Raw genomic sequence first — 13274 nt, 5'->3', positions numbered from 1 at the left:
TCTCTCTCTCTCTCTCTCAAATAAATAAAAATTAAAAAAAAAAAAAAAGAATTGGCTTAGAAGAATTCACAGCATGCATGCTTCTGTGTTCCTCCCATGACCCCCTTCTCTCCCCTGCAGGCTTCCAAGCAGAAGCCCTGGCCAGAGAGCCCCCAAACCCAAGCGCACCCTGTTGGGGATGGCTTGCCTCACCAGGAGCAACAGGAACTCCATTATGCATCGCTCAACCTGCGGGAGATGAAGCTTCTCGAGGCAAAGTCACAGGAGGACACAGTGTACTCAGAGATCAACAGAAACAACTGAAGACGCACCCAGGCATCCACCCTGGCAGGAAGATGCTCAGGCTGTCTGGGAGGAAGGAGAAGTCAGAGACGACTACTAGAGCGTGAGATACTCTTGTGAGTATATCAGCTTGACTGTTAAGAACATCCCAGGTGGTCCAGAAGGACAGCTCATGGGATTGGAGAGACTTGGGTTCAAACCCCCAACTCCAGAACTTTCTAAAACATTTGACCAAACAGTTCATTTCTCTGTGCTTTGGTTTCCTGTTCTGTGAATCTGAAATCATGTATCCCACCTAAAGTTGTTATGAGCATTAAGAAAACCAACACATGGATGGAAATCAGCCCACCGAGGTCCTGTCAGGGGGTATGAGCTGGGTGCTCCCTTCACCACAAAGCTCTCACTGGAGAGTCCCCCTGAGTTGGGCTGGCCAGGTGCAGAGGACATGGCAGCAGCATACTGAGATCTCTGCCCTCCCCAGAACTCTCCAAAGCTTCCCCAGAAAAGACTGAGATTTGATTTATGATGTGGCATCCACTGTCTTCTGTCATCTCTTCACCCCACTTTTATCTGTCAATCACTCTTCCTCAAACAAAATAAAACTCTTCCTCACCATCTCCATCTTCATTTCACTCATGAGACCTGAGAGGCTTTCTAGCAGCTGAAGAGCTGACTCAGGTTTTCCCCTGCTCAAACTAATTCGTGAGTCCCTGGATCTAGATGACACACAGAAAGTACCTCTTTCCTTTCCCATTTGAAGCCCTTCGTGGTCTTCCTGGCACCCATTCATCCATCTTCTCTTCTTGGTTCTCCCTTCCCTAAACCTCTCAGCTGGTTCGTATCACAGAGTGCCTAGGATTTCAAACCTTCCTCGTGGAAGCCACGTCATCCTACCTGCTCTCGTTTACACCGTCTCTTCCCTTGAACATGGGTGCAAGAGCAGACTTGTGTTGGGAGAGTGGGCTGCAGAGGAGCCCATGCGCCCCTTTCTCTAAGGCTGAACCAATTTTGATCTTTCAGCGCTAAAACAAAAGCAATAAAAGATCGTATAGCAGCACCCACATTTAGAAAAACTGCACCTGTTATTTCTTGAATTGTCAAAGTACGAGGAAAGCAGTAGACAGCTCCAGGATAATATCAGAGGACACTGATTCCAAATAACCACCGTCCAAACCCTATTTTCAGTTCTTTTAGTTTAGGGGTGACTGCTACTTTGATTACACCAGGCTTGATCCTTCTCATCAAGCTTCAGGTTGAAACGGTAACATTCTCTAAATCATGAATAAGTAAAAAAGTATTCACTAAAAAGTACAGAAAACCTGAGAGGAAAACACGAGCTAAATAGGCCACAAGTTGGGGGAGAGTATGAATCAGGAAAGTGAGCAGAAGATCTAAAATAAAATGACAAATTTCCCAATGGCCACACGCTCATATTGAAAACTTGAGTTTCGGTATTGTCGTCTTGCACGTAGCCCCAAGAAATGAAAGTCCGGGCTCGGACCCTACCCAGGATGGGAAGTTTCACAGGATAATATCCTCACTTTGAGTTTGTATCAGGTCAAGGGAAGCAAAAGAAAACCAAAGGCAAAGAGAAAACCTGAGCAATAACCAGGGATACAAGACAGACTACTTTCACTGGAAGTACAGCTTAATGAACGGCTGAGTAAAGAGTGGGAACAAAGTGGCAAAAGAAAGTGCTATCTTTAACATCAAAAATTATAATCCATACTTCATATAGAAGCTCAAATTAAAAACCAATAAATATCTTTCAGAGCAAATAAATGGGGAAATTTCTTATCTGAAGAATACATCAAAAGATGGTTTTAGAAGTCCTGATAATGAGACGCTAAGTACAAATGGAAGTAAGGAGATTCATGTTTCCTATGATCTACATATTATGGAAAAGAAGAGAGAGGTTTTCATTTCATAAGACTTCAGTAAACTTCCTGTGCATTTGATAATTTTTATGGCAACAACTAAAAGAGTTAGAATCATAATATTTAACTTGTAAATTTAAAAAAATAGTTAAAAGTACACTGAAAAAACTGAGTAAACTGAAAGAAGGCAAAATTGGAGAGATAAAGTAATGTACAATTGGTTACATTGGTTGAGAGCAAAATGTAATCGGGAATATTTCTGTCAATTATAGTTGGATAGATGCTTCAGTTAAAAATAGTCAGCGTGGACCAGAAAAGACCTAGAATAGCAAAGGCAATCCTGGGCAACAAAGGAAAGGTAGGAGGCATTACAATTCCTGACTCAAAATTATACTACAAAGTTACTGTGATAAAATCAGCATGGTACTGGAAAGTAAAACAGACCTCAGGATTAATGGAACAAGTTAGAATATGCAGACACAACTACAAACACATTCAGCCAACTTACCTTTGAAAAAGGAGCCAAACATGTTTACTGGAAGATATCCTCTTTAATATATGGTGCTGGAAAATTTAGCTTTCCACATGCCAAAGACTAAATTTAGACCCATATCTATCACCCTGCACTAAAATAAAGTCAAAATACATCAAATATTTAAATATTAAAATAGAAACATTAAAGCTACTGGAGGAGAAATAAGTAGAATCCTTGAAGACATAGGGGTAGGTACAGGGTTCGTGAACAAAAACCTAAGTACATGTAAAGTACCTCAAAGAATCAACAACTGTAATCTCATCATTTTCAAAAGTTTCTGCACATCAAAAGAAATCACCAATAGAGTAAAAAGAAAGCCCATGAACTGGGAAAAATTTTAGGCAACTGTTCCTCAAAGGACTTCTATCTAGGACATATAAAGAACTTTTTAACACTCAAGCCTCCCAAATTCAAAGACCCAGCCCAAAAATGGGCATCTGAGATGAACATATACTTCTCAGATGAAGAAACACAAATAGCAAATAAATAGATGAGAAAAAGGTTCCACATCACTGGTCATTTGAGAAATTCAAATTAAAACAACCCTGAAAATCTGTCTCATGCCAGAAACAATGGCTATCCTCAACAAGTCAACCAATAGCAAGTGCTAGAGGGGCTGTGGGGGAAAAGGAACTATTCTCCACAGTTGGAGGAAGTGTAGACTGGCACAACCACTGTGGAAATCAGTGTGGAGATGCCTAAAATACTATGATTAGAGGTCCCATTCCACCCAGCTATTACCCTCCCGGGTATTTATCCAGAAGAACTGAAAACACATTCTGTTTTTTGAGTGGAGTAATGATTACACACTGTGAATGCTAAAGATATTCTTTTTTATTTTTTTATGAGCAGAATATATTTATTGAGAGAAAGAAAGCTCCTGTCCTGAGAGAGGGACAGGAGGGGGTATCTGAGGGGGTAGTTCCCCCCGAGAAGTTGTCTCTTGCAGGGACTTTTATAGAGGAAAACCATGTGTTGAGACGTGTCTAAGGTGGTGGAGAAGACATGGGAACTTGCTTAGGTGGGCATGAGGTGGGACAAAACTATGGTCAACCAACGAGATTACAAGCACCGTTGCTCAGGTGAAATTGATTAAATCCAGTATCAAATGGGAAAGCAAGTCATGTAGCAAGCAGGCATGAATAGGGGACAGGGTCTCTTCCTGTTGGGGGTTGGGTCTTTTTTTATTTTTTAAAGAAAGTACAAATTAGAAATAAAACAGAAAAAATTACAAGTGATGCAGAATTTCACTTAAAGTAATACGAATTTCACAGCATTTGTGGTAATACATAGTGTCTTCCAACCAGTTATTCATATTCCCAGATAGATGCATGTCAAATTGGAAGAAGAAAAAAAGAAAAAGAAATGTATAATAAATTAAGAAGAGAAAAAAGCACAAACAACTGAAAAAAGGACACAAAACAAAGCATGAACTGCTTCTTTCCATAGACCAGCAGAAATGCAGAGTACAGTTGTCCAAACCATCCTGCTTACATACATAGATAAATCTCTTTCCTCCACGCCCTCTCCTATCCTCCTGAACTCAGTAACTCTTTCCTTTTTTTTTTTTTTTTGTTTTTTTTTTGTTTTTTTGTTTTTTGGTGGAACCAGGGATTGAACTCAGGCCCTTGTGCTTGCCAGGCAAGAGCTTATTCTATTGAGCCATCTCCTCGGTCCCACTCTTTCCTTTTTAATAAGTTCATTCCTTTTTCCAAGTATCTATTCTATCGTTCAGATTCCATTTCTCTCTTTCAGATGCTTACTCTAAGGAGGCAACATGTTTGCACACGTGGGCCTGATTTATTTCACTTAAGAGTATGTTCTCTAGTTGCATCCATTTATTGACAAAAGACTCAAATGTATCCTGTTCTATAGCTGAATAATACTCTATTGTGTAAAAACACCACATCTTCTTTATCCAGCTTCAGTTGATGGGCATCTGGGCTCTTTCCAGGATTTGATTATGAAAAAATTATTCTGCCACAAACATGGGTGCACATATATTGCTGTGGCACGAGGTTTTCGGTTCTTCTAGAAAAATACTCAAGAGGGGACTAGCTGGCTTGAATGGGATCTCCAATCCTAGCTTTTGAAGGAAAGGTATTGTTCATAGCAAAAATACATGGAAACCTGAAAGCTAGGAAATAGCCGATGTTTTAAGAGTTGTCCTTTGCTGAAAATTTTTAAGAAAAATAATTTTAAAACAATATCACCCAAACTAACTTATTTCTACCCAAAATCTTGATAGAAATAGCAGCATCCAAGCTGAAAATGCCTTGACAAAGGACAACTCAGAATCAGGAGGTGAAAACTAGACAAACAGTGAGAAATCATGCATTGAGAGGACGCAGGGAAACTGCCAGTTGGGAAGACCTGTCCAGTTCAAGTCAGGAGGCCTGGCTGGGCCCGACGTTTTCAGAAACAGTGAGGTGAGGTACAGCCAGAATGGGCAGATGTTGGCAGGAAGTGCGGGAGTCCTGACAGAAGTGGGGCAACCCGGGATTCCAGGTCCCCGATGCCCCTCCCCACCTCACAGAAGCTTCAGGACACCCTCGCAGCATCGGTGTCCACTTCACTTTACAGAGGAGGACACTGAGGCTCCACCCCATCCAGGTCCACTCGGACATTAGTGCCAAGCCAGCTTTGCTGCCTGTCAGCTTTGCTCCAGCGCTGAGTCCTGTGTGTGACCGCAGCAGATGTCAACTTTGGACAAATGTCTCAAGTAGTTTTCACAATATGGTTTCTTTCACAAGTCAAATGTCTACATGCTGATTGCGACCACAGGAAACAGGCCACGTGGGAAAGTATCAGTTTTCAGCCCAGAGTGGGAAGTGAACACATCCGACCAATACTGCTTGGTAGTATCACTGATCTCTGCACTCTTTCAGTGGAAGCTCAGCCTCCCCCGCAGCTGGTCTAAGATTCTCCACGGGTTATGTTCTCTCTGCAGGTCACATCTAGATCTTAAGTTTTGGTGATGGATGACTCACTTGGTAGCTCCCCTGGGACATGTAGAAATTAACTGTACAATTCCCCCTCTAAGAATCTTGCAATGTTTGTGGACAGGATATCATGTCTGCATCTTGTACTATGAATAACCATTAAGAAGACTACAATAGGGCTGGGGAGATGGCTTAGTGGAATAAGCACTTCCCTGGCAAGTGCAAGGGTCTGAGTTCAATCCCCGGTTCCACAAAAAGCAAAAAACAAAAACAAAAAAAAAAAAAAAGAAAAAAAAAAGACTACAATAGGCAATGTATTAATTATTGAAACTGTCCTACTAATCGGCTTTGAAACTGTCTCATTGCTATTTGTTTCTCAATAAAATTATTTAAAAAAAAAAGAATCTTGCAATGCAGTATGCTAAGTGACCGCTCCTCTGTAATAGCAGCATGCTGTACAGTGGAAACGGAGTGTCCTGGACAAACGGGAAGAGGGTGTCAGAAGATGGCCTTTGGACACATGACCTGGAGCCTACAGATCCCCCTCCACTGGGCAGCCCTCCTCTCTGCTGTCCTGCCCTTCCTAAAGTGTGGTCTGATGCACTAACTTGCAACCCAAGTATAACCCAAGGACCAGAAACATCAGCGTAATACAAGACTGTAGAAAAATTATTTTTCCCTGTCCCTTCATCAGTCACCACAAGTTCTAAAGAATGAACTGAACGGGGGCTGGGGAGATGGCTCAGTGGAATAAGCGCTTCCCTGGCAAGCGCAAGGACCTGAGTTCAATCCCCGGTTCTGCAAAAAAAAAAAAAAAAGAAAAGGAAAAGAAAAAGAAAGAAAAGAAAAAAAAGAATGAACTGAAGGTGACAAGAGGGGTGAGAGGGGAAGCAGAGAGACAGCCCTGCCCACTCCTACCTCCTCCCCTAGCTCCTTTCCTAGAAGGTCCCTGCCTTTTTGAAGCCCCTGGCTCAGCGCTCCTGCTAGCCTGATGCTCAGGACCTTGTACCCCCGAATTTGGGTCCCTGGCAAGAAGGGGAGATTTCTAGTCAGCACAGATGTGGGTCAGCACCGTGGAGAGCTCCCACCCCGCAGTTAGTCGCCTCCCAAGTGAGGCACGATGGACCAGCGCCCTCTGCAGACAGAGCTGTTTCCGATGAAAACTAAAAAGGTTTGCGGAGTGGGCTGGTGACGTCGTGTCCTCAGGACAGAGGAGCATCCAGTTTCTCGGCCACCCCCTGAACGTTCCTTCCCTCAGCCTAGGAAGGCCTGGCTTCAGGTACAGCACTTTTCCAAAGGCCTCTCCTTTCCCTCTCAAGGATGACTCTTCCTCTCCTTTCCTCATTGCCCAGGGGGCTGATGTTTTGTTTTGAATGTGCTACCAGGGAGCTCTGGACAACAGGTCACTGTCTATTTTATACCTGGCTCTGTGTCAAATTCCTGAATGAAGCGTTGGGAGGTTAGTCAAGAGCTCCTGTTTTTAGCTGATGATTTACAATAACAAATTCTAATGTTTCCTCCATTCTGTATGAATAGTATTTACTCAGATTAGGAAAAGGATTCTGTGGCCTCAGTGGCCCACAGGGTGGATAAAGTTTTTGTGAGGGGCACAGTAGGCCACGGGAGGACTGGGGAGGAATGGGAAGATTTGGTAGCTATAATGAAGGGAAGCATGTAGGGATGGTGGGATGGTTGAGATGGTGAAGTTCATTCTAAAAGTGTGAATGAAGGGTTCATGGGAAATTAGAAAATGGGGTGAAAGATGTAGGCAGGTCCAGCTGCACCCTGAACTTCACTGACATTAGAAACTGTAAACATCACACCAAGTCTTGGGCTCTGTTCAGGGCCCCAAGTCTCAATAGATGCTTTGACCACAAAAGACACATTTCCAGGTAAGTATGAATGCCATCACCCCTTCTGGAAGCTTCTCTTGTAATCACAACTAGGCTGAGATCCAGGAGAAAGACTTGGTTGCAGGCAACTCCAGATCCTCCTGCTCTGAGAGTGATGTTCCAAGAGTTCCAAGTGAAGAGAGATAGGGAAAGAGGGAGAAATGGCAGGAGGAAGGGAAGGAAGGAAGGAAGAGATGGTGAATTAGATCACTAGAGGAGGCACAATATAAGTGACAGTGGAAAGGAAGGGGCCACAAACAGGTGATCACTCAGCCTTTACTTCCCTGGGAGTGGATTCAGGGAAGCAGAGGTGCTGGCAGAGGGGCAGAGCCTGGGGAAGCCTGGTGCGGAGCATCTCCAGCTGTCTGCTCTTTCTGCATCTGCCCTTGACCCTGAGACAGAGGGGCTACTCAGGTGCCACTGGGGGTCCTAGACTTGTCCTTGCTGCCAGTGTGTGGGAGTTATTGTGGTGCAGGAGATGACTTCAGGGGGTCCTTAGTAGTTATTTGGGGCTACTATATGGAGGAACGTGCATGGCAGGGACTGAAGACATGAGAATGGGAGGCGCATTGTAGGAAAGACCGCATGTGCCCTGTGAGCTGACCTCCCATCCTCAAAGGTCTGCTTAAATTCTAAAATGGTATCTTTCAATTTGTGGGTGGGCTCAATGCACACCATGACCCTCCTATGCCCACAAGCAAACCAAGTCACAAGATTCAAGAAGAGAACCAAGGACCCTGGGCCTCCTACAATCAGCTGCTGCACCAACACCAGGATGTCAGGATTGGGGAAGAGAGCATTTTTCCACAGTAGGAAGACTTGTGAGATAATACAAGATGTGCAGGGTACAGGTGCCAGGTAGGTAGGAACCTCAGCCAGGGGCTGGGGTGGAGGGAAGGCATGGAAGGCCCAGGCGAGGAGAAGGGACCAGGTCACCGGCTGAGCAGAGGCCACTCCCAGGGCCACACCCTTCCCTGTCCCTCAGCTCCTTCTCCCCCAGTGTTGAACCCAGATGCTTCACATTCACATGCCTAGTAACATGAAACTGAGAACAAAAGGATCCTGTGACCCCCATGTTGGGCCTATCCAGGCAATAGAGCACCCAACAATTTTTACTGGCAATGGACCACCCTGGGGCGCTATGCCCAAACACACATCTTGTGGTTCCACTGAGCCCAGTCACCTTGTTCTTTGCACCTTCCCCACCAGCATCCCCCACATAAATTCAGATCTGGTCCATGGTTGCTGATTCTCAGAAGGAGCCATCCTCCCCTGATGACCCAGCAAGCAATGTAACAGTCTACAATATGGAAGAAGACAAGGGCAACTCCATCTCTTCCAATATGTCTATAACTAATTGCTCCTCAAGCATAAAGATGTGCCAAATGTGGAACACAGAGACAGCTAGGTCTTCTCTGAGCATGACAGGTATGACAGTTTGCATCTCCAGTGTCCCTCAAGAGCTCATTGTTGGAGACTTGGTCTCCCATGCAAAATGTTCAGAGGTGCAACCTTCCGAGATGATCAGGCCTGATGGCTCTGCGCTCAGGGGTGGGTTCACATCAATTGGGCTGTTAGATGTGCTGCAAACTGGGTGGAGCCTAGTAAGGAGAAGTACGGCATTGGAGCTAGGTCGTTGGGCACGTTTTGTTCCCAGCCCCTTTCTTCTTGCTTGCTTTCTGTTTCTGGGCTTCTATGAGCTGAGCATCTTTCCTGCACCCCAGTCTACTGTCTCACCCACAGGACCAAGAAACTATGGACTGAAACTTCGGGAAGCATGAGCCAAAATAAATGTCACTTTTTAAATAATTTATCTCCGGTGTTTTGTCACAGGGATAGAAATATGACTAGCAGCAATGCCCTAGAAAAGGCCACTGTGGAGGGGTATGTGGACCCAGAGAGGACATGGGGACCCCTGAGTCATCTGTTGGGTGATGATTCCCACTGTTGGTGAGGCCACAGAGCAAAGAATCTGCTGTGGCTCATGGCTTGGAGACAGGATAGCTGGTCATGGGACAAACAAGGGCTGTGGAGGAGTCCCTTAGAGGGTGGCATCCCACGCAAGCACTCTGTGCTTCAGGTGACATGATTCTGACGGCGGGTTGCCAGAGCATTTCGAATCAACCTCACTAGGGGACTGAAAGCTGCACCTGAAGGCCTGCCAGAGAAGAGTCCCTGCTAAACAACGAAACTTTCTGTAAGTTGGAAATTCAGAGTAAGCAGGAGCTAGAAATACATGATTCCTCATGAGAGGCCAGACCAGACCCCAAATGATCTCGATCTCTGATCAGATGAGGGCGACCTACCTGCTACGAGCACAAGTAAGTATGCTCTGGAGAAAGTTTAGATGATCCAGCATCTAAAATTGTCTCTGCAATTTTTCACAGTTGCATCAGAGGCCAACTGGAGAAACACAGCCAAAGGGAAGTATGGGAGTCAGAGGCTTATTAGAGGACCAAGGCTTTCACACACACACACACACACACACACACACACACACACACACACACAGTGGTAAAAGCCAAGGAGAAATGTTTTGAGGAGAGAAGAAAGCTAAGAGTGTTAACAAACTGTGCTCAAAACATGGGTGTGGATGGACAAGACAGCGTGTGAGAGAAGTCTGACGAGTTGGGCACATCCTCTGCTATCATGGGACATTGAAGGGGAGCCTGTGAAGCCCCTGGGCAAAGCCACTGCCCCTGCACAGCCACTGTCTCTGTGAGCACACGGCCAGGCAGGAGGTGCTGGGCTCCAGGTCATTTTAGTTAAAGTGCTGGTGGCTGGGAAGATGAACTGCATGTGAAGCAAAACAGAGAAACTTGCCTCATATATCATCTTATAGTCGTTTATAGTATGAGCGTAAGTCTGGTTCTTTCCTTTCTGTCTGGCTGCCTTTTTGTTCATGTTTCCTAATTCTAAATTGTGAAATTTTCCCCTCTAGCATCTGAACTCTTAACCACGTAAAGAGTTGAATTCTACCCCTGATATTCCTGCATGTGGATGACCTGTGGTCCTACCTAAGCTGTTTTCCTCTTGGTGATATTTTGTCATACCTCCTGGCACCCATGTTAGCTTTTTTTTTACTGAACACAGTATTTCACATTAAAAAAAAAAAAAAAAAAACTGTAGCGATGTCCTGGGGCTATGGCTCCAACAGCCTGGCTCTGGGGTCAGGGACAGTGGGGTACAGCACTGCAGTGATGACTGAAAACTTCTGCGGAGTCCGCTGCTCCTCATGGCAGCCTCTGTGGCTACACACTGTGGTCACTGCCTATGCGGAGCTTACTGAGTCTTAAATGTAATTAGTGTAAGTAGAACAGGCTCCAGGGGCCAGGAATACCCTATTTTCCCTTTCCTGCACACAGAGATAGATCCAATGGTCCGATCCGAGGCTGAATTTGAAACTGGGTTTGGTCCTTTTGTGCCATTGACCTTTCCTTCTCATTTGTAACCCTCTTTCAATCCTAAGAGTAGGCCTGAGGTCTCTCCCTCTGAGAGTCTAGACATCAAATTTTATTTGCCCAATTCCATGAGATTGCTCAGCGGAAGGTCTAAGAACAACAGTCCTCACAGCGTTCCTCCCTCTCCTCCAACTCTTTGGTCTCCAAGGTCCATCTGCATTGGTAGCTGCAGATGTCATGACTTCTGTCTCCTGTCCCACCCACGACACAGGTAAAGGCTCAGTTTAGATTCCCAACTCTTGGCCTATGCTTCTTGCTTCCTCCTTAATCTGGGTGTGGCGTGGCACCACACCCCCAAAACTCCAGAACTCAGGAGGCTGAGGCAGGAGGATGGCTCTGACTTCAAGGCCACTTGGGCTACCCAGTGAGCTCAAGGTGAGCCTGAACTTCATAGCAAGACCCTGAACGCAAGCAAACAGCTCCTTTCTGGGGGCACCGGCCACCCTGGTGGTTCTTCGGTATCTTCAGAGCGTCTTGCATATATGTGTGCCTTATTTTTTCCTGCTCATTTCATGGTCTTGACACAAGCTGTCCATAAAGGCTGACAACCTCCTTTGTTTTACACTGTTCTCGCCTAACGTCGCCTTCTCAACCATGTCCTGGCCTCCCAGCCTAAAGTGCACTGCACACCTTTCTCATGCTGCCTTACCTCTTGCTCACGGCCCTTCTCACCACCTAGTATTGAGTACTTATTGCCTCTATCCTGTAAAACTGCAGGTGCCATAAAAGTTTTCTTCCTTAGCCAATGCCTAGAAAAGTCCCCACCAAGGTCCACACTTACTGGATGCCTAACAGTATATGAGCTGATGGAGCGATCTGGTCTTTGTCCTCAAGTATCAGCTCAGTTGTGTGTGGGGACCAGGAGGTATGAAATCGTTCAGGTAGGGACCAGGTCCCATGACGGTGACCCCGGCGTCTGAGGCTGGTGTGACTTGCCTCAAGGGAGAGGGCAGTTTGCAAATGGCTGCATGCTCTCTGGCTATGCTGGGAAAACTCATATTCACAGCCTCCTGACAAGATAAAACAGGGGCACCCAGGGGAAGCGCTGTCTGGTTCTCCTTGAAACTGTAAGCTTGACCCCTCTAATTACCCTCTTCCTAAAATAGTCGCTGCTCAAGGAAAAGCAAATCACACCGCTCTGCTTCTCACTAATAAAAATGGGCAACATGGAGAGACCAGCATCGGTCCACTGGAGGCCAACTCCTCCTGCGCCCGCCCCCGTAAAATAGAAAGCGATCATCTTTGTCCTTTCTTTACTGCCCGTCATCACTCTGCAGGTATCCGCGGGTCTGAGCAGCCCCGGCACAACTGGACAGAACAAAAAGGAAAAGTGTCAGATGGGCTCGTAGTCAAGCTAGGACTGAGCGGCTGGGGGGTGGGGCAGTCCTACGTCGAGGGCTGGATGGGGTCTTTCTAGGACGCTCCTGATGAGTTTGAGCAGGGAGAAGGGGAAAACAGGGCATTCGTGATAAGGGAGCCAGCACAGCAAACCCCAGAGAGGGGGACCGCGATCATTGAGTCCCTCCGAGAGCCAGGCAGGAAGCTTCAAGGTCTCAGCGTTCGGCCCCACTGGAGAGCAACCCTCAAGCCTGCGCCCTCTGGCGGCCAGACCTTAACATGCACAGCCAGGCCATCGCTGTTTCTTCTGCACCTGATCCCGCCAAGAGGGTCAGGTTGGAGGGGTCTGGTTTTATTTTCAGAGGAGAACATGGAAGATCAGAAAAGTTTGGACACCAGCCCAGGCCCATCTACCTCTTCCCCCGAAGCCCGAGACCTGGGATTCACCAGGACCCTCACTGGGGAAAGAGTCACCGGGCACAGTTCGGGTGGGCAAGGACAAGACGCTGGAGGGGAGGGGCGTCATGGGGCTGCCGTGGAGCCAGATGGGAAGGCCCAGCGCGATCCGGAGCTCAGGCCGCAGACTCGTGATGAGCGAGGTTTGCGACGACCACGCCCACCCTGTCGGTGACTTCACGGGTCCCAGGGCAACACAGGACACCCAGGCCTGAAGTGTTCAGAGAGCCAGCGCTGTGGTCCTCAAGGCTTCGGGTTCTGGGTCCTGCCCTGCGGGAGGCCGGGCAGGACAGCTGGCGCACTGCAGTCCTAGGTGGGATGCCGGCGGCCCGGGACCTAGAAGGCGGCAGCAGCCTGGACAGCGGCCTGGGCGCGGCCCCGCATTCCCTGCACATCCGCGCCGCCGCGGTGCTCACGCTCACCGATGGCCAGGCGGGGCCGGCCGCGATCCAGGCCGTCCAGCAGCGCGCAGGCCTGGCAGAGTGCGCGGC

At 46.9% G+C, this 13274-nt stretch overlaps 2 protein-coding genes across 2 annotated transcripts in view; one reads left to right on the top strand and one right to left on the bottom strand.

Annotated features, from left to right (window-relative positions):
• Positions 1 to 897, top strand: part of Siglec5 (sialic acid binding Ig like lectin 5) — a 15776-nt gene extending 14879 nt beyond the window's left edge. Inside the window, exon 9 of the mRNA XM_012517696.2 lies at positions 121 to 897. Coding sequence (XP_012373150.1) covers positions 121 to 303 — 183 coding nt within the window. The 3' untranslated portion in view covers positions 304 to 897. The remainder of the gene's footprint in view (positions 1 to 120) is intronic.
• An 11333-nt stretch (positions 898 to 12230) lies between these two features.
• LOC101562018 (cytoplasmic tRNA 2-thiolation protein 1-like) overlaps positions 12231 to 13274 on the bottom strand; it is a 5645-nt gene continuing 4601 nt past the window's right edge. The window contains 1 exon segment of the mRNA XM_023704847.1: positions 12231 to 13274. This exon segment is cut by the window's right edge and continues 97 nt beyond it. Within this exon segment, the coding sequence (XP_023560615.1) occupies positions 13120 to 13274 (155 nt within the window). The 3' untranslated portion in view covers positions 12231 to 13119.

The sequence above is a fragment of the Octodon degus genome, unplaced genomic scaffold, assembly GCF_000260255.1.
Source record: "Octodon degus isolate 3935 unplaced genomic scaffold, OctDeg1.0 scaffold00206, whole genome shotgun sequence".
NCBI lineage: Eukaryota > Metazoa > Chordata > Mammalia > Rodentia > Octodontidae > Octodon > Octodon degus.
The sequence above is the reverse complement of the archived record's forward strand: the minus strand, read 5'-3'. Positions and strand labels throughout refer to the sequence as shown.